Consider the following 23,903-nt stretch of genomic DNA (forward strand, 5'->3'; position numbering starts at 1 on the left):
CAAAGCTACTACTGTTCAAAGACAATTTTATCCATGTTTTTAGAGGCTGACAGAGTGCTGCCCTCAGTCCAGCTGAAGAGATGAGCTGAGCTTCAGAGTGAGGTCCCCAATGGTATAAGAAAGGTCTGTGTCAGGGAGGTCATTCCCCTGAAGCCCTGTCATTAAGGGCCCCGATGGTACTCTTTTCACATGACCCCCAGCCACACTGACCTGCAGGCTGAGCTGCCCCAAACTGCATTTATACTTTAACTCTGCTGCATTTCAGAAGGACATTTTGTACTTTTTTACTCCACTACACTTATTTAACAGCTAATGTAGTTACAGCTTACTTTTCACATTAAGATTTTACAAACAAAACTTATGACTGGTTTGAAAGTATACAAAGCTGTTACAGTAATATCATAGTATAGCACAGACAGGGGCTATTGTGGATAATGAGAACTTTTAGATTTGATACTTTGAGCATATTTTGTTGCCCCCACCTCTGTACCTTGAGTGAAATTGGAATGCAAGACATTTCGTTTCTTTCAGTAGAGTGGTATTGCTACTTTTACTTAAGTTAATGTTCTGAATACTTCTTTCACCACTGTGTATGTAATTCTTAAGGGAAATAAGGTACACGGGATTAAAGGGATCTGATACCTCTTAGAACTCTTTCAAAGAAAAAGTAAGAAACTCAGAGGGCTGTTTAAAGCTACAGCTGGTAACTTTTACAAAAATAACTTTTTTGTCATATTTGCTGAAACTGCCACTATATCCTGATAGTAGTACATGAGACAGGTAAAAAAAAAATCATGGTTATCTGCCTCCTCGTGGTGCTTCTAATGGCATCTGCTAGAATCCACCGCGACTTAAGGAAAACAACCAATCAGAACAGAGGAGTCTCTGACGCAGCTGTCAGTCACTGTGAACTGCTTTTGCAATTATGAATCAAGATTCCGTTACTGCACTACATATTTTCTCACCAAATTTTTTCAGAAACATATTTTGGTGTACTGTTTAGCTGTAAGAAGAGACAGTTTGCTCCAGCCTGCGGGCGACGCTTCATTTTGGCTTGGCTGTTTTCATGTGTGCCAGGTCACAAATTTTTTTTCATTTACAACTAAACATCACACTGAAATATGTTTCATCTGTCTCATGTACTACTGTCAGGATATAGTGACAGTTTCAGCAAGCATGACAAAAAGTTCTAAACAAACAAGAGGGTCTGGTGTTCTATGTCTTTTTAAAGGGTATTGCATACCTGAGAGAAATTATATGAGTATTGCAATGTTTCTTATGTCATCTTTATACCTTTGTAATTGTATTAATAAAAGAGTCCCAGGTGCCATGTCATACAAATTACATTTTCACGTGGCGGTATGCTGGGAAAAAGCAAGGAAGAGGAACACTTTCAAGTTTACACAGGGGGCATTTAATGTGTTAACCACACAGACAGTGTTCAGGTGTTCCAGCAACAATACATTTCAAAGACAACTTTGAAAGTTCTCCTCATCAGCCAGACAGTGAGATCAAACGGCTGGTCATGCTGCTTTCTAATGACTGCCATATGTGCTGTGGGAGAGACCCTTGTTAAAAAACAGGCTTTGTGACTCACCGAAAAGCAGCCTGCCTCTTCACACTCACACAAATAAACACATGCATGTACACTAATGAGCCAGATGAGGAAAAAGTACTGACTCACTTCACTCAGAGGAAAGTTGAAGAGAAATTAAAGGTAATCGAAGCCATAAAAATTCAATGGATAATCAAAGAAATCCATCTGGCATTCAGTAATGAATCCCATGTGCTGTCAATAAAGCAATCACTAAAACCGGCTATATTTAAACTCTTCCTTCTACAGTATTTATTTATGCTGCTGTGGCTCAGGGAGCTGTCATACCTGGTAGCATTCTCCAATCCTGAACCAGGCTTCTAGCAAGCGTCTGCACGGCATCAGCCCACGATTGTACCACCTCCTCAGAGTCTGATGTGCCATGCTCCAGACGAGCTGGCTGCTCGATGCCACCAGGTCTTCCATTCCACGTATGATGCGCACAGCCATGGTTAGCTGCCTTTTCTCCCTGACGGCCACTTTCTGCCTCTACTGATGACACCTCACCATTTCAGATCCAGGAGAAATGATGATCACAGAGCACTTTGTTTTGCTTCAGAGCAACAAGCTGAAAGGAGCATCTACACTCTAGCACACACACACATAGTCTACTATGTCTCCCCAGCTGATGTAATGTCAGTGAGAGTCCGCGCTCTGGAGAGGCTGGAGCGGAGCAGCGTGCCTCAGGCTTAGTCCTGGGCCCCGGTCCAAAACACTGCCTCATAGAGTGCAGGGGAGGGCAGGACAGAACCACGAGGCCCCTGCTGCAAAGGCTCCGTCTCCCCTCCACATAAACACACTTGTATACAAACACAACGCACACGGAAACAAACTCCAGCTGGCCACTCGACCCTCTAAAGTCATAAATACTTTCCTCTGTGACTCACAGGAACATAATGGTAAAAATGTTTTAATTTTTTCTTATCAAAGAATGAAGTTGCACCACAATATGCCCTTTCAATTTTGCTTAGATAAGACAAATGACTTCATCTTTTATTTTAGTGTTTAATTTCAGCATGCATTTCAAATTTATTGTCTGAAATGGGTGTGGGAATGGTCTGTCACTTTGTCTGGGATGTGGGAGCAATTTCCTGAGGAGACCAGACATCTCCACCCATTATATTCTGCAGGAACACTAAAAACAATTGGTCCTGTTTGGATCAGCAGTGATAGTAGACCTGACGGGGCAAAACTAAAAGTGAAACTGCAGGGAAAAACATTCAGAAAGGCTTTGATGTAAGAATATAGAGGCTTGAGACTCACGACCAGACGTCTTCCTTTGTACAGCTGCAATTAATAACGAATGTTGCACACAAGGCGTACACCTGACTCAGATAAACAAGTCAGGGAATACTGAGAAAAGCACTGCAGAAGGAAAAAAAGAGATGGGACCGCTCTCAGCAGAAACAATATCCTGCTGTTTGCTTGTGTGACCCCAATTTCAAAGAATGCTTAAGTGTCCACAGTCAAAATGGTGCTGTTTCATTAAATATGATTAGCGTAATTGTCTCAGAGGATGTAGACTAAAGGTTAGAGAAGCAGTCATGTTTTTAATTAATAATTCCCAAAAACATGGCAAGGAAACCTATATGAGTGATGTATTCTGGCTTATCAGCTATTATTAAAGAGGCAGTAGAGCTGCTCAGTCTGTGGCAAACTGTTATAGAACTTCACAAATGTGGTCAGTCACCCTACACCACACAAACAAATAATAAACAAAAGCTTAGCTCCAGTAATGATCAGTCATGCCACTGAATGCTTTAGAGCATGCAGTAATGCATGTAATGTGAATTCATTCCGAAGCACACGTGCTGGAAACAAGAATATCAATTACAACGCCTATGCAGGCAGTGAACTGGCTAGTGAGCAGTGGCAGGCAGCTGTGACACTGGGCTTTTAAAAAAAAAAAAAAAATAGAAGCAATCATCAAATGTATCCTGGCACAAGTCATCCATGCACTGTACTATGCTCTTAATGAAAAAGCTCAGCATTTTATGCAATACACTTATTTCTTTCTTGCCAAAATTAGCTGAGGAAACATATAGGCTTACCATTCTTTGTACATGGAATATGAAGCTAAAGACAAGTGAAAGTTAGCTTAGCTTAGCCTAAAGACGGGAAACAGGGGTAAGCAGTCTGGTTCTGTCCAAATAAAAAAAATCCACCTAACAGCATCTCTAAAGCTTACTAGTTATCAAAATGTATCTTGTGCAGCATTGCTGGGTAACTAGCTGAGGCTTCAGGAAATTATTGTACTCGGCCAAGAAATTAGACTAAGGCTGTGTCCGAAATCACTCACTACTCACTATATAGTCCACTATATATACAGTGGACTCAAAGTATCCCACAATGCACCGTGAAAAGCAGTGTACAACCAATGGTTACTTACCAAGTCATATATCCCATCATGCATTGAGCCAAAGGAACAGACAGACTATATGGGAGACAGACCGAGATGGACGAGGGGAGAAAGAGCAGCTCCATTACCACCTGCTGTACATGTTTAACTTATAATGATATATTGAAGTTTGTTTAACCAGTTTCTTTGCCATGTAATAAACTGCCAATTTCATGCATAGCCGGCACTCCCCGAAGGGATAAAAATAAATCGGCAATCGATCTTCTCTAGTGCTTAACAGTTTCCGATGTTCGGACAGAGTAGTCTACCTTCGGACTACAAGAACAAAAACATGAGCTGAGTTGCTCTCCTCCCTGGTCTATAGTTCATAGCACCGGTTAGCATCATAACTAGGCTAATGTTAGCATTTAGCAAATGCCTGGACAGGTATAGCCAATCAAAGGCAGAGTAGGGATAGGTCTTCCCGCAAGGCATACTGGGTAGGTGCGCCCAGCGTGTCAGTTTAGTATCTCCCACAGAGAAATAACAAATAACCAGTGTTAATTCACCACACGTTTTAGTCTGCCTTTCTGTACGCCCACTTTATACGGATCAATCGACAGGCCATGATGTGTAACTCACACGAGGTGTAAATGCAGAACCCTCAGTCAGATTGGCCCAGTGACAATTCCAATAACCATCCTCAACAATGCTGACAAAAAATGGTATCAATCCTCTCATTAACTCTCAGCAAGAACGTGAATAGGTAGGGTGTATTTTCTAAAATCTAAAATGACTCTTTTTAATCTCTGGAAAATATATCCCAAGATGTCTGACTGGCAATAAATCTTCTGATATTCTCTTTATTTTAAATATAATAGGCACTCAGAGCTTCTTAACATTCACTGGTGGCCGCTGGGAAGCAATTTAAAAAAAACATAAGAATAATAATGTCCACAGCTGAACCAGAAATAATACTGACACAGCAAAAGTGCCGTTACTCTACCATTCAAGTGAACAGAGTTCATTCCTTTGGAGTATAAAAAATGTCCTAACAGGATTAAATACTATTGATGCTGTAATCCACCACTGGAAGAACTGGGTGGATCTATTTCTGGAGGGCAGGATTCATCAGCAGAGACCCATTTTAAAGGTATGGATGCACCATAACCAGCTAACCATGATAAACACAGTCAGATGTGCGAGGTCGCAGCTGCCTGGAGCGATGGAGGGCAGGACAGCCAAACATATGGTAGACACAAGCTGCTGCTTATCATACACATGATCGCCACGTGTTCTGGTCCACATAATGTTAATAAATACATCTGGCAGCACAGTATTTCTCAGTTGAGCTCGCATGCAGTCATGAAATTTTTATTTTCAAGTTTCTGCCAACATTCCACTTGTATGATCACTCTGACGGAATGTCAAAAAGTTTCATTTGGAAATATGCAATCAACATTTAATATAAACTAAGACTTTAAGACGACAAAATATATTAAATGACCTAAATAAAGCCTATGCAGTGCAGTGGAACAAAGAATGGTTATATTCCAATCTTGGCATGCAGGCATTGTCTCTAGAGCCATGCACACTTCTTGTGAACACACACACATAGACACACATATGCCAAATGCCTGCAGGCGGCTGATAATCCCATTGATTTCCACGCTCTATACTGGGGGTTTTGGTGAGGTGAAGATGTAGGAAGAGGCAACAACCTCAGCTAGAATCAATCTGTGGGAGTCTACGCTCAGAGAGGGTGTCCTGGGGGAAAGTGGGAATTAACTGTCTGTGCTAACTCTGAGAGACGTACAATAAGCAGTCTGGTCCTCAGGTGTCCATGTCTCAGTGCTCTCTTTAGTATCTTTTACTATACTGTAAGTATTTATCATTACCTCATTAAAGCCTTATTAACTGATTAGCCACCTCGAGGCAGTGGAACATTTGATATATTATCACCCCAAAATTAAAATTGAATATGTTAGCTAACAGTTGACTAATTTTCTCGTCAAGCAGACCAATATCAACATTAGCATTCATTTGGAGTCCTGTCTTTCGTCTTATCTCCTGCACTAGGCAAATTTAAGTCCAATATTTGCTCTCCTTTTAGCTCTGGTTTGGTCTCTACCAACTCCGGAGGGAAACAACTGGGCCTGTAGCAGCTAAATTCACTAGCCAGGCGCTAACTTTGTCTATCGAGCATATGGACTAAATGAAAGGGATGACAATGAACCTTTCACAGTTTACACATCCAGCAGACAGGCAGTCTTATTTCTGGACAGCCGACAAAGATTCACCCTCTTTTTACACTGCCAAATTCTCCACTGTGTTCACCAGCTGGTTGCTAACTTTGCCTGTCCATTGCTTGGAAGCAAACAATAGGTTTACAATACCTTTTCTTTAATGAGCTGAAACAGGCTAATATTAGGGCTGGGTACTGTTTTAAAAAAGTACGATACCACTACCAATACCAGTATCCTTAAAATGATGCCGATACCAAGGTTATATGTCATGTGATACCTCTTTTTCCTACTTCATTTTATAACCAGCATAGGATTGGAAGCATTTAGAACACATTAGACACAGCAATTTGATTTATTAAAATTTTGATGGTAGCAGCTTTAAGCTTTGTGTATTAAATAATCAGTGTCATCTAACGTACATCACAAAGGGTTCTTTGTCTCCTGGATGACTTCTTGTTGACAATTTCACAATTAAATGTTCCAGCTCTCAAGCCAAACAAGATGTGTTGTAACTTTTTGGAGTACATTAACAACACATGTCAACTTTTTGGGGGGGTTAAGTGCTCTTCCGATCTTTTCACAAGCAGCATCCATTGCCTATGTAACTCACATGGCAGCTGTCTCCCACCTCTCCGTCTCCAGCCTGGCACCACGGCTGTAAACACCGTGACCTCACACCACGGTCCGTCACCCCCTCTGATGTCACTCCAGTGTCACTCCAATTCTCTACACAAGTCATGTGCTGCACTCAAGATTGTGCTCAGTTAAAGGCTCATTCTTCTCAAGCTGGTGTTACACTTTGTCCCTGAGTACAATCAATTGTTGTTGAAGCGCAGCGGTGGCTGACATACATAGTGTTCATGCTGCATTGCCCCTTCATAGCCAGCAGATGGGGAAATCGAGTGTCTCACACAACCCTCAGGGACCAAAAGGGGAAATACATACATTTAGTGCTGGAAATTATTTGGTAAATTATGCTGTCTGGAGGGTTTTCCTATTAACTTTACGCCAATGTCATGCCCTTTTTCCTGCTATAAGGGCCTCATTCCACTTGTGATGCCTGGATTGAAAGTTTAATAGAATACAGACAGACAGGCTGTTCAGTCCCACAAGTTCAGTATTAATAGGCCTGAATCTGTTGAGGATACAAGGCAGGGCACGACAGGGGCAACCACGCTGCCAAGATCATCACAGTTCCCTGTCCCTGGGCTCATTTCAACATGGGATGACAATTACCATGTACAGTAAGTGGTAGATTAATTGTCTAAAAGGGGAAGGCCTCCGAGTGATCATAACAGAGCCTGTGCAGGGCAGGGAAACAGCTGTCATCCGCATGGACCTACAGCTGACAAGCTACACCACATACTGAGACTGCAGCTGACACGCTGAATGGAAGACATTCTGTGCAGTATGCCTGACACACTCCTTAACACACACACACACACACGCAGGATTGCTGTAAGATATAATGTGCTCTCCTAACAGGAACCTGCCTGCTCCCTTTCAAGCTTCCTGACTGTCCCTTAGAAATGGAGCAGGTGGACACAGCTGTCAGAAATCATGAAACTCGAAAGGAGGATGATTTGTAGTCATACATCATACATGAATAGATTAGGTTCATAAAACATGAAAGAGGGCCATCTCTGGTCATGCATATAGCATGCCCCACCTTTAATGGGCTTTGCTACTGCAAGCCTGATCCAGAAAATAAAATATCATGCCTTCTGTCTGTTTTTGCTATTGCTGATTCTCTCCCAGACACGTGCTTTGACAGCATTAAGTCAACACAAAGGGAATTACACATTTTAAATATGTCTACCCTAAGGTCTTTTTGACAGCTGTGCCAGTAAGTGAGAGGTTGCCATTATACATCTTGACAGAAATCATGGCTGCATCTGTTTAAAAAACCACAAGACGTCTTAATTACAGCCAATCAACACCATGTGATAAAGCTCCATTTGGCAAATGACTGGCGAGACAAAAAAGCTTTTTGTGTGTTTAGGCGGTATAGTCAAGCCCAGCTTTGTGTGGCCAGGCAGGGGGTGGAAAAAGAAAAGAAGGCTGGGGAAGAGACGAGGGCCCGAAGGCTTCTGGCTGCCACCATTCACCTTTAGGCTTGTTGGGTGCATCTAGGGATTTGTGGCAGGCTTCTCTTGCTGTATGGGACAGCGCATGGGGGCTCGCTGGAGGCCACAGACCATGACAAACCATGTGTGTGTATAAACCAGATGCTATGAAGAGGAGGAGGTCAAAGCAGGGGAAGCGGGCGAAGGGCAGAGGCCGCGGTGTCAGCCTGCAGCCCCACACTGTCTGCTTCAACAAAATGTTGCCCTGAGGGACTGTGGTTGCCCAGATTTGTCCAGACATTTCTTAGAAGGAGCATAAAGAGCCTGTGTCATTAGTTTTCAATATCATAGCCAAGTGATGGAAAACATGAATGGCCACTGTGGACATCACCACAGGCGTCCAAATGAAACAAAGAGAAAGCAAGAGAGATAAAGCAGGGGAGGGGGAAGGGAGGGGAGGAGACACCACCAGTGAGAGGCTATAATGAGCCTTAAGGCGACAGAGGGGGTGAAATTATTGCAGGGAGAGAGAAACTAAAAATAATTTAAAAATTGTTTGGCTTCTGAAGACTATTAAACTGGTATGGTGCCTGAAAAAAACAAATAGATGGGGCTTAAAGGTAGGGTCTGGAGGATTTTCCAGTTGCTGTTTGTAAACACACATTCAAATTCGGCCCCTCCTATCAGGTTCAACTCTCCCGGGTGTACGGAGCCCGGAGGTACGGAAGAAGGCTTCACAGAAGAGGTTCAGGCAAGGCTCGCGCTGGTGCACGCTCGGACATGCTCGGACACGCTCGGGCACGGCACCTGCGCTCTCTCATTGGCTGGGGAAATCTCCGCCCAGAAGCGGTCCGAGCTCACAAAAACATCAAAATACAGTTAAAGGGCAGGAGTTCTGCAAACAGAGTCACCACCACACATGAGTAGAAGCCCATAGGTGATGATTAAGCAGGATTTCATTTGTATATGTCTGTATTTTGTTTTGTTTGAAAATCCTCCAGATCTTACCTTTAAAGGAATACTTCACCCGCAAATTCATTCATCATTCATATACTCATTACTCACCCTGTATTACGTTGAATTTGGAAGAAAACCTTGTGTTCCTCGCACGTCTCCACGGTGAAGGAGAATTCCAGAAATGAAGAACATTTTTTACGAGTAAAAAGGACCTGGTGTCTTAAATACTCAAGTGAAAATGCATGTGTTTGGGAAGCACTAGATAAGACTTGGACTATACTGTACATGGGGTGTGACACTTTGTAAACTTGTGTTTTGATATTATTTTGCTTTTGTTTAAAGCAATCCCCTTTTACTTAAACTCAGCAAGAATTTTTGCCGGTTTTGAATTCTCCATTCACTGTGGAGGCATGCCAGAAAATCATGTTCCTCACAAATTCAGCACAACACGGGGTGAGTAATTGTTATACAAATGATCATCTTGTGGTTGAAGTATTCCTTTAAGGTCTGAAATGAAGGAGCTGTTTGAAAAGCATTCCCATGTTTATGTTTTATGACTTCCTCTAAATAAATGTCATGCGACAAACCATCATAGTTCACTCATGGTTTACTTTCAATAACAGCACAAAGCTGTTTTCATTCAGACCTTAACTGGGAATTCATAAATGCATAAGAATTACAATCCTTGGGAAAATATAAGTCAATTAAACCATAATCTGTTTAATTTCCATCCACAATTGTGAAGACTGCCCAAGGGATAGTTTATGGTAGAGCACAAAAAGGCCACAGCTCATAATAATCCTCTTAATTTGATAGTTTCAGAGCTACACAGGCAACACTGAACCCAGCTTTTAGCTAAACAAGTCTTCAGCCCTGCATGCTAGCTGCTCCTTGAGGCTCTGTGTAGGCACAGCAGTTCTTTAAGCTAAATGCTAACATCTCAATGACAATGCAAGCATGCTGATGTTCAACAGGTGTACTGTATAGCCCACAGTGTTCATCGTTAATGTGTTAACATGCTAACACGTGCTGCTTAACACTAAACACAAAGTGCAGCTGAGGCTAATATTATTAGTTTTGCAGGTATTTGTTCATGAAGTGAAAGCTCACTGACCTGATGATTGCACTAGATAAAAATGCGAGGCGTAACCAAAGTTAATACAATTCATCCTGACTGGGGACATGGATGCCTGAACCTCATCTCATGCCTATCCAATACTGAGATATTTCAGTCTGGACCTGAGTGGTGGGCCGACTGACCAACAAAATGACATTGCCATCCCAAAAGCCACACAGCCAGTAGGGATGAGCATGAGCACTCGAATACTGGATTTTGCCATTTGTTAAATGTGTAGCTTAGAGTAATTGATGTTTAACCTTCCACATGTGAACTTCTCTATTTGTTTTTCGTTGTTTAGCTTAGCACCTCCTTAAACAGCTGTCGCTCTCTCTCTGTTTATCATTAGACATGATACTACTGCTGCAGTAGTGTTTGCTTTATTGTCCACAGCTAGTGAGAGTTCACCCCCACCCACACACAATGACAGGGCTAATTTTTAGCATCACACGGCTAAGCTAACCTAAAGGTTCTTACTGGGATCAACGACAGAATCGAGCTGTTTCAGTGTTGGTGTGAGTTTGTTGGGACCATTAAACAGCTTGGTGTTGGGTGTTAGTCGCTATTGTGTTAGCTTGTGCTAACCGGGCAGATATTAAACTGATGGGAGGAGAGCCATCTGAAGATGGGCCCTAAGCACTGCATCTAACCTATGTAACAGCAGCAACACAAAGTTTGATGATTAACTTCAGATTCTATAGTTTGATTGACTAATTAAAGCGTGACTATTCCATTGTTGGTCAATTTACATTCCAACGTTAGATTTTTTCCTTTCTGGTGAGTACTTGAGTGGCCTACTCTACAAAGTGCTCCAGGGATGACGTTTTTCTGTAGGCTGTCATGGAAGTTAGCATTGCCCTGGTTCCCTCGTCAAAAAGCCTGTGGGATTTTTCCATGGGATTTTGGATTATTGCCAAAAATAAGCTCTGTGGAAAACACACATGTATGATATTTACAGGTTTTGTTTGGCAAGATTATCCTCTTAAACGACAACAAATAAATTCCATTAACATGACTACTGAAGCCTAAACGCAATCGTCACAAGTAAAAAGCCAGCATTAGGCTATAAACAAACCACACTATGGTTGCATGACCTAATGTCACCACCTTAACAAGACTGTAAAGCTGTGCTCAGTGCAGCTTGGCATGATATCATTCTGTTGTCTCATTTAGCCACTTGTTAGCAACAGCCTTTCATGGGTGGAGTATCTACTGACTTATTTTATGTTGGAGAACAAAACATGAAAGTCTCTTAAGCTTGTGTTAACTGCAGACCTTATTTCAGGCATCAAACCAAAAAACATTTAAAAAATCCACTGACTTTGGGATGAGGGAACCATGAGTGGTAAAATGCTAACTCAGTTGCGGGTTTTAGGACTCATTCCTTGCAGACTCTATAGGCTAAATATTTAATACAAGTACTTGAACAGGGAAATTAAAAAAAGCCCATCCCCGATAGGCTCCTCCCTCTTTTGCTTGGTGTAAAAAACCTATTTATGGATGTTCACTTTCATTTCTAACATGTTGCATATTGGTTCTTTGTTATTAGGTTTTAGAAATGAGGAAATGGTTTAAACCAGAAATTATGCCTTTAACACACACAGAGTCACGAACACTAAAACCCCCTGCAAGAGTTATAGCTTCCTTCAATTAAATCTCTGCATTTACATATATACTGTATGGACACACTGAAGTGTCTAAATCCAGTTCGCAGCTGAAACTCTGTAATGAGGAGAGTTCTGGATCTGCATTTAGATGATGTACAGTAATAAGACCCCCTGGCTTATCACTCTCAATCCAATTTACTAGCTTGATAATCAGATCACTTACATGCTGTTATCTGGCCAGAAGACAAATTTCTGCAAAATCGCAACTGATCCACATACAGTGTGTTGAAACCTGCCCTCTACTAGCCAATGTGCTGTGAAGATACACTGCAGAACCTGCGTGGCACAAGTGGACATCACTGTGAAACAGAGAGTGTAAAAGCCTCTTGTCCCTAGCTGCTGTCCTGTCAGTATTACCCCACCAATATGACAGAAAACCTCTATTTTTGTCCTGCTGTATGAACACAAAAGCTCTTGTGGGCTGAAAGCTCTCAAAGATTCCAGCTCTGTCAGAGTGATTTCAAGAGGTGTCATGATTTGAAGGGAGGCTGAGTTCACTGGGAGTCAAATGGGGATTTATAAGTAGGTAGAGCTTGTAGTAGAGAGAGACTCAAAACAGGGCATCTGTTCCTGCTTTACTGCTGCTGGAACATCTAATTCAGTCCTTTTATTGTTTCTATGCCATCACATATTCTGAAACAGCTGCTACACTGCAGATGGAAAACATGTCTCATTGCTTTTTAATATTTTATTGGTTAGAAGAGACACCGCATGTGAACAAATTAAGTTTTTAACTGTAGAAATTCTCTCAGAGGAGGAGTTGCTGTGAAGGCAGAACAAGCCTCATTGGCTGACCTCAAAGAACAGTGTTTTTTGTTTTTTGGTAAAGTAGAAAAAAAGGCAAAAAGTATCACCAGATCAGGCTGCAACTAGAAACTTAAATCTACACTTATCAATATTTCTATATGCACAAAAACCCCACAGAGGATTAACAGTTAATTTAAGACCTGTTTTGGTTACTCTTATGGCTCTCAGCTTTGTTTTAAGTCACATCAGGCAGCTGTTTTATGCCACCTGCCCAGCACCAAATGCCAAACAGAAAAGGTGACAACTAGAGAGTGAGAAAAGTGGACAATCTAGGCAACAGCAATCACATTTAATTCGGTCATATCAATACTGTGTTGTGCAGTATAACAATGTACAAAAGCAAAATTTCAAGATTTTACAGAGGAGTAGCTGTTTAACAAAACCTTCTGTTATCTACTGAAAGTGAAGCATTTGATTGAATACTGTGTTCTGTGTAGCAGCCTTAGCTTGAGTCAGTCTGTATGCAGATCACTGTTGCTCACATGCACTGTGAAAGTATCTGGGCAGAATTAGTATTACAGGGAATGCCAGTAATTTCATTTCAGCCATTCTTACAGATCATCAGTCATCTGGACAGTTAAACAAATTATGTTGGGTCCATGCTAATCAAGGGATGAGCCACATAATGTCATCCACAGTGGAGTGAAAAAGGCCTAACCGCTTCAGCAAATTCATATCAGATTCACTTTCATCACACTAGATATTTGCATGGCAACTAATATATTTATGAAAGATTTCTGCAATACCCTAAAACTCTCTAAACCATCAAAATATCACGCATAGTGATAATCTATTTAACGCCTTTGCAATGTGGGGCTGCACCCAATGATTACATTCCTTTTGATATAAGAAGTATTTCACTACTGGGAAGATTGTCTTATAAATGAAATGGTCTGTCTATGCAATAGAAAGACACAAATACTTTTGAAACTGGTGCTACATGACCAGAGAAAACAGAGAAAAGGGCCTGTGGCAAAACCGACAACTACCAGAATGCACTGCGCTCAATGACAAGGCTCAACAATAAGGTTTGCCTCATTGCTCGGGGGAAAGTAAAATACTATGTTGGGCTGGTAAATCTAGCAACTCAATTAGTAGATTGGACAAGTGGTTAAAAAAGAATTACACACTGTGTTTTTCTGGAGCTGATGATAGAGGTAGCTAAGTAGTAAGCTTCCTTGTTGAGAGCTGCACGTGAGCGATCGAGCAATTGTGAGAAGATAACTGCTAATAAATAGAACACTTTATATAGGTGCCAGTAAAAATTGACTTTGAATGTTTGAATGTTTCTGGAGATTTTAAGCAAGAAGCAGGCAATTCCATAACAGATTCTTGGTTCATATTTAATCAGCACTGCTTAGTTTTACCAATTGATCTCAGAGTTTTTTTTTTGCCTCTGTTTTTACAATCCAGGAAACAGAACTTCCTGGTCACAAATTCTTGTATTACAGCCAAACAGTGCACTAAAATATGTTTCTGGAAACATTTTAGGTGAGATATTGGCAATGCAGTAACATAATCTTGATTGATATTTGATCAACACTGTACAGTTTAACAGTTTCATCTAAGTTTGGTCTGAGTTTGTTCCAGTGCACTAAAATATGTTTCTGGAAATGGGGATGTTCCTCATTGATAACCATATATGATCTTTGTGGTCATGGTGGCAGCGGACATACAAAAACCAAGGCTAATCAACAAAGGCTGCAGAATTGTAATTCTCATCCATATATTTATTTTCCGTATAAAATATATTCCCACTCAAGGCCGACTGCAGCCATGTTCTATGATAGTGCACCACCTATTGAGCCTTTCGGTAACTTTAGACCAGATTTCACAGTGTATATGTTGTTCACCAATGATGTGACATGATACGACTCCTCCTCTTTTTAACCTGCTTGACAAAAATGAAGTACAATCCATACTTTGAGCAACAGTCCAGCAAGTGACATGTTGAGCTGGGAGGTGAGCAGGGAGATCTGGGTGCTGGTAAGATGGAGGAAAATTTCACATAGTTCATTTACATACACCACCCACATTGTTGTTGTGACACAATGCTGGTTAAAAATTGGTAAATTGAGTATCCCTTTAATTGACTGTCATTCAGTCTAACACTAAATATATCAATTTTACAATGATACAAAACTGAGAAGCAGTAAATCTTCACATTTGAGAAGAGAATAAATATTTGGCATTCTGCTCGAGAAAGCAGATAAATGATTCCTTAATTATCCTTCGACTCATCAGTTAAATAACAAATTCTTTCAGCACTAGTGTCAAGGAAACATTTCCAAACCCAGTCCAGTCTGGAAGGCATAAATAAACGTATTTGCACATAATGCTAACACCACCATTCATTTTCCCCAGCCTAACCAACCACTGCCTTCCCCTGGGGATACAGTATTATCTTTCCTTACAGTGTGCTTGACACCTGTTATAACTGCGCCCTGTCCGCCACCCACATATCAGCTTTCTATCAGAGTCCAATCTATAGTAACACTGTCATTCATTTCTGCACATTGGCTGTGACTACAGAAGCCAGTGTTGACGGGCATATTAAGTTGTTGTGTTAAGAGGGCACGCTTCTGTAAATGTGACCAATCCGGCTCTAAGAGGCAGGTGTGCTGCTGTTACAATAGAATACAGTGCAGTAGGTGAAAGGGCATACACACACACACACTCATTTACTGTATATAACCCATGTATTTCAAAAGGAAGTAGCCAAGTCTCTTAGGAACACAATGCAACCTTGAAAAGACCTCTGGATCAAAGACGGCTTTTTCTATTGAATTACAGGCTATTCTGTGACACATCTCGTCATTGTATCCCCACCACATCTTTCCTCCATGTTGCTGCTAACATGCAGTCTTTCTCCACAGCCCTCTGTCCCTGTCACAGAGCTCAGAGCGGCCTGTCTGAGTGGACCAGCGGGGTGCTCGGTTTCGGTCCACAGGGCAGGTGATAATGACTTCCCTCCCCTCCCTGCTTCTCCTCCTCATCCCAAGCTGCAGCGGTGAAGGTGACTGCAGCTGGATGATTTCTTTCTTTCTAAACTGCAGGGGATATGAGTTGTGTGTATGTGTGTGTGGGTCTAGGTGGGGGTGTTGGTTCCCAGTGTTAACCCAGTAAGAGGAGGCTCACATATCACTCCATTAATGATGAATCCAAAGCTCTAGAGGGTGAGCAGCTACTCAATCTCTATTGTCAACCACGCTGCACCCTAATGACACCCACACTACAAATCCACTATGAACCCAAACTAAATTAACTCATCGAGGCAAGGTTTGCAAGAAGAAATTACTTTGTGGGGGTTTGTGAGACTGAGAGCATCCCATATTCACAGAGGTGTTTCTCCTTACCATGTCTCCATCCCTTCTGGCGCTAAACATGTGAAACAGCGTTGAGAACTATCGATCACTGAGGATCTGAGGCTGTGGGGTATGTCTGCTGCTGTGTGTCGACACCATGTACCTCTCTGTTTGTGCCTGAGAGGGTAATAATAGCAGCTCGGGCCGCCACCCCCTCCTCCTTTACCTTTCACTCACTCGCAGTGCAGGGAGTCTCATTCTGGTCATTACCATTCAGGCTTTCAAACATCCCCTCAACATCATCATCACACAGCTCTCCTGGTGTGTGTGTGTGTGCATGTAATCTGTGTAGTGTGTGTTTAAGAGGGAAAACAGGAAGAAACGGAGAGTGATCACAAGAGAGGGATGGATGGATAAATGGAGAGGCACACAAGCAGCATAATTAAAGGGAAGACCGCCCCTCCTCTCTGCCTGTTTCCAAAAGCTCGTAGGCAAGCCAGCAACAGCACAGACACAGAAAAAGGTGGTTGAGGGCTTTGCTTTGTTGTGATTTTCATTTTCTCAGCCTCACAGCAATTACATCCCAGTCTGAGAGACACATGAGGAGGAGGAGGAGGAGGAGGAGGAGGAGGACACAAACAAAAAGAGGGATATTCTGCTCTGGAGTGTAACGTTGCATAGATGTGTGGGGTTCAAGGCTGTCTCCACTGCCTGAGGTTGTGGATAAACCCACAGGGGGGCAGGTGCTCCCTGTCTAGGATCTATATCTCACCTGCCCACCTGTGCAGCAGCAGCACACTGTATTTAGATTTTTAAATACTGAATAATTTGGTTAGGAAATCTAGATGGTGATCCTCAAAAGGCACACAACAACCATTCTGAACAAAAGGGTTTTCATTTAAAAAGCATTTCTTTTTCTTTCTTTAAAAACTGTACTTCTAAGTTTAAACTTACAGCTTTGCCTTATCCCCATATATTTCTAAGCTGGGGTAGGCAGAATTCTGGAAAAGGCAAAACAAAACAAAGAACAACAAAAACAAAGAACAAAAAAAGGCAGAAATAGAAAATACCCCCTCCTCCTGCAGCTCTCCTCTCTCTGTCCTAAACCACTCCCACCAGATGACCACAGACATACGCACGTGCTTCATACAGTAACCCAGTATTTCCTCTTACCCTTACCCCCCACTACTGTGAACTCCTTCACTGGAAGACAGTAAGGAGCAGCCTGGGAGACAGACCTTCAGTCAGCAGCTGTAGTGGCTTGAATTTGGCCAGCGCACACCCCCTAACTCCAGCTGTCACAGCGGGCTGGTGGCCAGCGGCATTGCCAGGTTTAACATGTGATGGCAGCAACAGAAAGTTTGTTGATCTGATGGGGAGTCAAGGCTGTCCGGCCCCCCAGAGCTGGGGTTTGTGCTGGCTGGATTTGAGTTGCTATGGCTGCTGACTGGGGGTCTGTCTCCAGGGCTGCTCTCCTCCTGGCAAGGTGGTCTGTAGCAGCGGGGAGTGAGGTGGAGGACACACAGTGATTTGAGGCTCGAGCTAACGTTAGCTACATAAATGTGAACTTGAAGCCGCAGCAGTAAGCCTTTGGCTCCAGTCAGCAAGAGGCTAAACAATTACCAACATTTTCTCTACATCTCTGAAACCATTTGGCAACATTGATATTTGTTTTATTTTATTGTCAGGCTCTCTTTTAGACTCTCTTTGGAACGGCCTCTCTCTCTGAAATTACCTGTGATCAGCAAAGTCACCTGTCAAAGCCTAGATTTTCTAAAGCCTGAAAACAGACCCAAGAGGAGGTGCAGACCACTTGAATTACAAAATGCTCAAAGTTTGATTTTTCCCACTGACACCAGAATGAAAAGCCCAGTTCAGACCAATGATTCGTCCATTTGAGAACATAGCAGAGAAAAGTTGCGGCTGTGTGAACTGGCCGGTCTGAGCTCGACTCAAGCTGGCTGATGGTGTCACTCGCAACTCAGCTGGTCAAATCGCCAGCGGCTGGGTTTCAGAATGTAAAGCTTGTCACCTATTTCAACAGCCAATCAGCTTATAGAGAAGTCCATTGGTTAGGTGGCAAGTGCTCTGTCCCTGCTGAGCCCCTTCCATCCTCACGGTGTGCCGTTGGACAGTGAGTTCTCACTGACTGATTAATTGGCGCTAGTTATTTATATTATTGTGGCGTATTGATTATGAATACAGTCCATCTGATGCCCCTTTTGGTTATGTTTTTTGCCATTTTATTACTACTACAAATGCAACTCAGTATCAGTATGAGTTGTATCTCACGCTCACTACCCTCATTCATATTTTAAGAAGCTACAAAATATATTCATCCACAAAATAATTCTGAAAAGCTGGAAATCAGAACAGAAGTACAGAGAGTTGTTGCATAGAGATGATACACCGTCTCATCTAGTTGCAGTTGTGTGAACCTGCAGGTTTTTAGAACGTTGCAGAACGGCGCATTGCAAGTATTTACCTGTTTCAAGTCATCTCGTCACAAATCTTTGGCCTGAACTGGGCTAAACAGCCCATCCCAGCTTAAACTTTGCAGGTGAAAACACATAGTAAGAGATTTAAAGGTTCAGTACTGGGTCATAAAAGCTGTCAGCCTGCATCTTAAAGCTAAAGTGTTTATACCTGGTGAACTATTTCAGACAGTCTCTCCTCAAAGACATTCATGGAGTTTCACTCATACACATGTAAAGTATCAGAAGTAGTTGTGTGAAAATACCAAATAAATAACAGTATTATATTTCTTTAAATGCACCATTCCTGTTAAGACAAATTGAGTGAACTGCGCAACATGCTCCTCAGCAAGGTTATGTTGTCTGGCTGCATTTTTTCTAATTGGCATGATTATAAATTAAACACAGGATCTTTCAAGCATTCCTTATGAATAATGATTTCACAATCTTCACTTTGAAATAACATAAAATAAGTTTCAATGTCATCCAAAACAATCAAAAAGACTCAAGGGTTATTGAATTTTAACACTATGGTGAGATTACTTTAAGGCTTTATATCATCCGTGTTTATGTTTTTGAGAAAATTAAAAAAACAAAAACAAAACACAGAATCATATAGCTATCATGTCAAGCTTTTTCGTCAGAGCAGTTGTGAGCATGATGATGTATAACCAGCCCACTGTTTCCCCTAATTCGTATAGTTTGTTGTACTGACAGAATGCACTGTTGGAATTGTGATTAATTTCCCACTAACGTTCCCCCCGGGACAGGGGGCTTTTACTCTGAAGTGCTCGGGTCAATAGCCACTGATACACATGGGTAACCTATAAATCCATCCTTGTGCACATTTTTTAAATAATTCATAAGGAGGTGGGTTTGAGCGCTGCATTTTGAGGGGAATCTGTCCACGAACTGGCAAGTGTCAGTCCTTAAACAGATTGGAGCTTGTTTTAATGCAGTCTCTTTCATCTAAATGATATGGAAACCAGCTCCCAGAGGAGTCAGTAACCAGCTGAGAGCCACTCTCCAGGGCTGACGCTAGTGTTTTCTGATGTATTCTGAAGGGGAATAAACACACAAACCAACCCTGAACATCATTATTCACCACGGCACCACATTAAAGGACCGAATCCCTCAAAATCAAACAAAACACAACATTATTTTTGTCTCATAAAACCCTCCACACGTTGTATTTCTTGTATCGTAAATTTTGGAACACACAGTGAATGCAGGACATTTCACAATGTCTGTGCTTTGCACGTGAGACTAAGGGCCAGACTCTTTGTTTTACTCAGGATGTCCTGTCTGAGGGGACAAAGCAGACATGAAACAAGAAAAGGAGATGTAGTGCCCGTACTCTGCTGAGCTGGTTTACAGCCAATGAGGAACAGATTCCTGTTGACACAACTTTCAGTGTGAACTGTGTTTGCAGTGATTATGTTACAGGGGGCTCTGGAAGCACTGAGGACATTTACAGCAAACACAGGAGCACTGAGACATTTGTGGTAAAACTTTTTGGAGCAAATTCTTTTACTAAACACACTCAGCAGCCTCTTCATTTAGTTGTCCCCTCTGGACTGGATCCAAATTAATTTCCACTGCTAAGCCTATTGATTAGAGTTGACCCACAAACACATTATCTAGAAAACACTCCAGTGCCTGCCCCTGAAATTGGCCTCCAGCAGCAGGCCTGTTTACATACATTAAAGTGCCAATCCACAACCTCCATGTTTTCCACCTCTGACAAATGCCATGCACTGTTTTTTTGCCTTGCACTGAGACATCACCTGTCTATCAAGGAGTAATGTGACATCTTTTTGCTTACTATGGAACTGAAAAGAGAAGAAATGATTTTTTTTCAGATTTGCTACTTTTCTTATTGTGTTAATTTTACAATAGCTTAGCATTCTCCATAAATACTAAGGCCACATCCACACTAGTGTTATCATAATAATTGTCATAATACCGGAAATTCTAACTGCGATACAATACCTTGAAAATACTGATATTCTTTACCATTTTTGATACCACAAGGGTAACTGATATAAGGGCATAGAGTTTTGACTCTTTTGACTTCTCTTTCCTTGGTTAGTAGCAGTGTATCACTACTGCAAAAATGAATATTGAAACCGTTTCAAATATTCATCATATATATCGACAAATCGATATTTCGGACAACCCTAAGCCACACTAATATGTTTTCATTGTGTACACACGAGTGTTTTAGCACCATGTCAGAAATAATCTCTACTAACGCTCTAGAAAACGGATGTCAAATGACTCACATATACTGGACATGCGTGTGCCAGTATAAACAGGAAGCAGATTGTCTACTTTTGGTTGATTGCCTAGTTACAGAACATACTATGAAAAAAGTGAAAAGTAAGACCAGATATTTCTTTACTCGGACGAACGATGAGGTGGATCTGCTACTGAAAGTAACACAAGTATATGGCAGTCAAGGCAGTGGAAAATAGATTGGGAGTTGTTACAAAGAAAATCCTGCGGCATATTAGAGCAGCACTGGGAGTATTATCCATTGCCGTAGGAAGCCATGGCGATGGAAAAGGAACAACTACACAAGAAGGACCAAATCACAAAAGGTATGAAGACCGAGCTATAATGTTTTAGCTTGACGTGTCGTGACTTATAAGACCCATCGGGAAGCAAAAGTGGGTGTCTGTGTCATTTTTTTCAAAAGTCTTTGTTTCCACCCATCCAGACTAAAATGCAACCCTGAATTTTTCAAACTAAAATGAGATCAGCAAAGGTCTCCATTTTAGAGACTGTAAAATGCCAGAGTAGTACAGATACAAAGCGTATATGTAGCAGTAGTTATGTGTATTAAAACAAAAATGTATTAGTGTGGATTACTGTTTAGCTAACAGGAATTTAGCATTTAGCAATGACTGCTGTTCAGAAGTTAAAATCTTGACTTAAAGGGGCATTCCACCAATTTTACAACAATGTCCTCTGTGGTTCTGGAGCGAACACTCCAAAGTCTCACTCTGATGATGTCATGAGGGCTAAACTGATCCAGTGGTTTTGTGTGGAGCTTGGCTTATAGTGAGGGTAAATTTGCTCGATAGGCTCATTTTCTTTATATGAAACATGTACATTAACTGATACTGTTACCTGTACATCAAAACAGCACATTCCCACCTGTCACATGCCAGACTTTGATCAAGAGTTTGATCTTTCTCAGCAGAGGAAATCTGTTGTCAGAACCAGTCTGGCAGGAACTTGCTCTCCAGCAGAAGTGTTGAATTGTGTGAACCTGCATGACAACAGTATCACATAGCCTAACTGACAAATGCTCTCATTCAAATCTCTGTGAGAAGAGTAATAATCAAGATGTGTGTGGGAAAGGAAAAGAAAAATGCTGATGAACAACTTTTAACACAAAACAGAGGCTTTGAGGAGAGGTGGGATCACACCGTCAGCTCAGGTCACACTCCACAGGTTGACTGGATGTGGGGTTTAATCCTGTTTACTCTTTCATAGGTCGCCTATATGGATAAGGTCATTAATGGACCCTGATTGGCAAATCACTTTTATCTGTACCGAGCCGAGCAGCGGCGTTGGAATATTCTGTGGTGGTTAATAGCTTTATTGAATCGGAAGCGCTGACCCCATTAAAAGCAGCTGAACATCCCAGACTAAAGTCAACACAAAGCAGCGCTGCCTTTGCAGTTTGTCTCTGTGTCAGAAAGAAAGAGAGACAGCACATGTTGCTCTCATGGGGTGCAAATTCAATAATGTCACCTACACAAACCAGCCCTGGGCCTTTGTTCTGTATCACTCACACGACTCATGTCACAGGGTTTCCTCACGCCAGAGCTGCTGTGTGTCAGAACACATTACTTTATATGTATAATATGTATTTTTAGAGCTCTGTATGAAAGTGTTCATCCTGTTGTTTGCCAACCTCAGCACTACACACACACACACACACACACACACACACACAAGACCCATACAGGATATCATATGCCTGCCTCCCCATTGTTTGTTTTGTCCAGGAAACAGGATATTCACACAGAGGAGAGCAGACTGGCTGACCACAGAGCCAAAGCAGACAGAAGATTCAGTTTTTACTTTAAAAACATCACAGAAGTATTTTCCTCCCATTCTTTCAGTTTAAGGTGCATAATGTGTCCACAGTCTCCTGTCAATGTGCCTTAACTGTTCTAAAAGTAACCAATACAACTCCAATAGAAGTTTCTGATCAGCAAAGCACACATGCTGACAGTTAATAACCCCGCTGACATTCAGGTAACAGAGGTCAAGTAAAACACATGTATGTTCACAGGAGGCGTGCGTCCATTTCTACTCAGAGCATATGAGCGGTGTTTTGGATAGATGAAGTGAGTAATAATGAGCACAAACGACGTTTCTCCATAGAAATGCTGCATAAAACAGAGCATTTAAAGTCGACAAATAACGCAAATACACGTTTAAAGTGCCCAAGCCTTGGAGAAATAAGTGTGCAAGTTATTAAAAATGCAAGATAACAAAACGAACCTGCCAGTAAAGCTGTTACAGGTGATCGCAGAACAGGATGTTGTTCTAAAACAAAAGATAAATGCCACATAAGCTCTGAATTGTTCTGTTGTATGGAAATGACTCGTTTCTCACCTTATGTCTTTTGTTGTGATCTGATCGCTCCCGCTTATTGTCTGCGCGCAGCGCGTCAGCCGGCACCGGGTCAGTCAGATAAATCCACCTCTCTCCCTAAAAGCGGACTAACACTGAATAAGAGGTTCGCGATGGAAGAAGAGTTGGTTCTGCAGAGTTCATCAGAGACCGGGCTGAAAAGTCCAGGGAAGCAGCTGCCTGTTCGGCATAATAACCTCGTCTCCCGCACTCCACACAGTCAGTCAGTCAGTCCCATCCATCCACACTCTCCGCCTCCTCCTCCTCCTCCCCGCTGCCGTCCACACAGTCAGGATGGGACAGATGAATCCCCCTCTGCCGCTGCCTCAGTGCGCAACACGGCTGTTGACCAACTGGGGAGCGCTGGCTAAAGAGATCAGGCGAAATGGTCATTCAACAATTTCTCATTTTATCCTGTGTGTTATGGTTTAAGGTTTACATTGCATTATGGAAGTTTAACCCGTGTATAGATTAACTGGTAGGAAACATGTCCGTTCATACAAATACACTATGCACACTACATGTCGACTGTCTTTATCTATTACTGTGTCTGAAATGTCTAATGTGCCCTTCATAGGACATATGCACAATGTATTTATGCAGTGATAAAGATAAAGATAAGATAAGATAAAACTTTATTAATCCCACACTTGGGAAATTCACATCACAGCAGTTC

General features: G+C 41.9%; 1 protein-coding gene across 5 annotated transcripts in view; it reads right to left on the reverse strand.

Moving 5' to 3' along the window:
• Nucleotides 1-23,429, reverse strand: part of frmd4ba (FERM domain containing 4Ba) — a 58,347-nt gene extending 34,918 nt beyond the window's left edge. For 2 of the 5 annotated variants that reach the window (XM_033625456.2, XM_033625455.2), the window contains exon 1: nt 1,883-2,206. In XM_033625456.2, the coding sequence (XP_033481347.2) occupies nt 1,883-2,044 (162 nt within the window). In that variant the 5' untranslated portion in view covers nt 2,045-2,206. Of the gene's footprint in view, nt 1-1,882; nt 2,207-23,209 lie in introns of those variants that run through there. The other 3 variants (XM_078173510.1, XM_033625459.2, XM_033625458.2) reach the window with 3 other exon arrangements.
• Nucleotides 23,430-23,903: the final 474 nt, after the last annotated feature.

Source organism: Epinephelus lanceolatus, chromosome 1 (assembly GCF_041903045.1).
Source record: "Epinephelus lanceolatus isolate andai-2023 chromosome 1, ASM4190304v1, whole genome shotgun sequence".
In the NCBI taxonomy this organism is placed as follows: Eukaryota; Metazoa; Chordata; class Actinopteri; order Perciformes; family Serranidae; genus Epinephelus; species Epinephelus lanceolatus.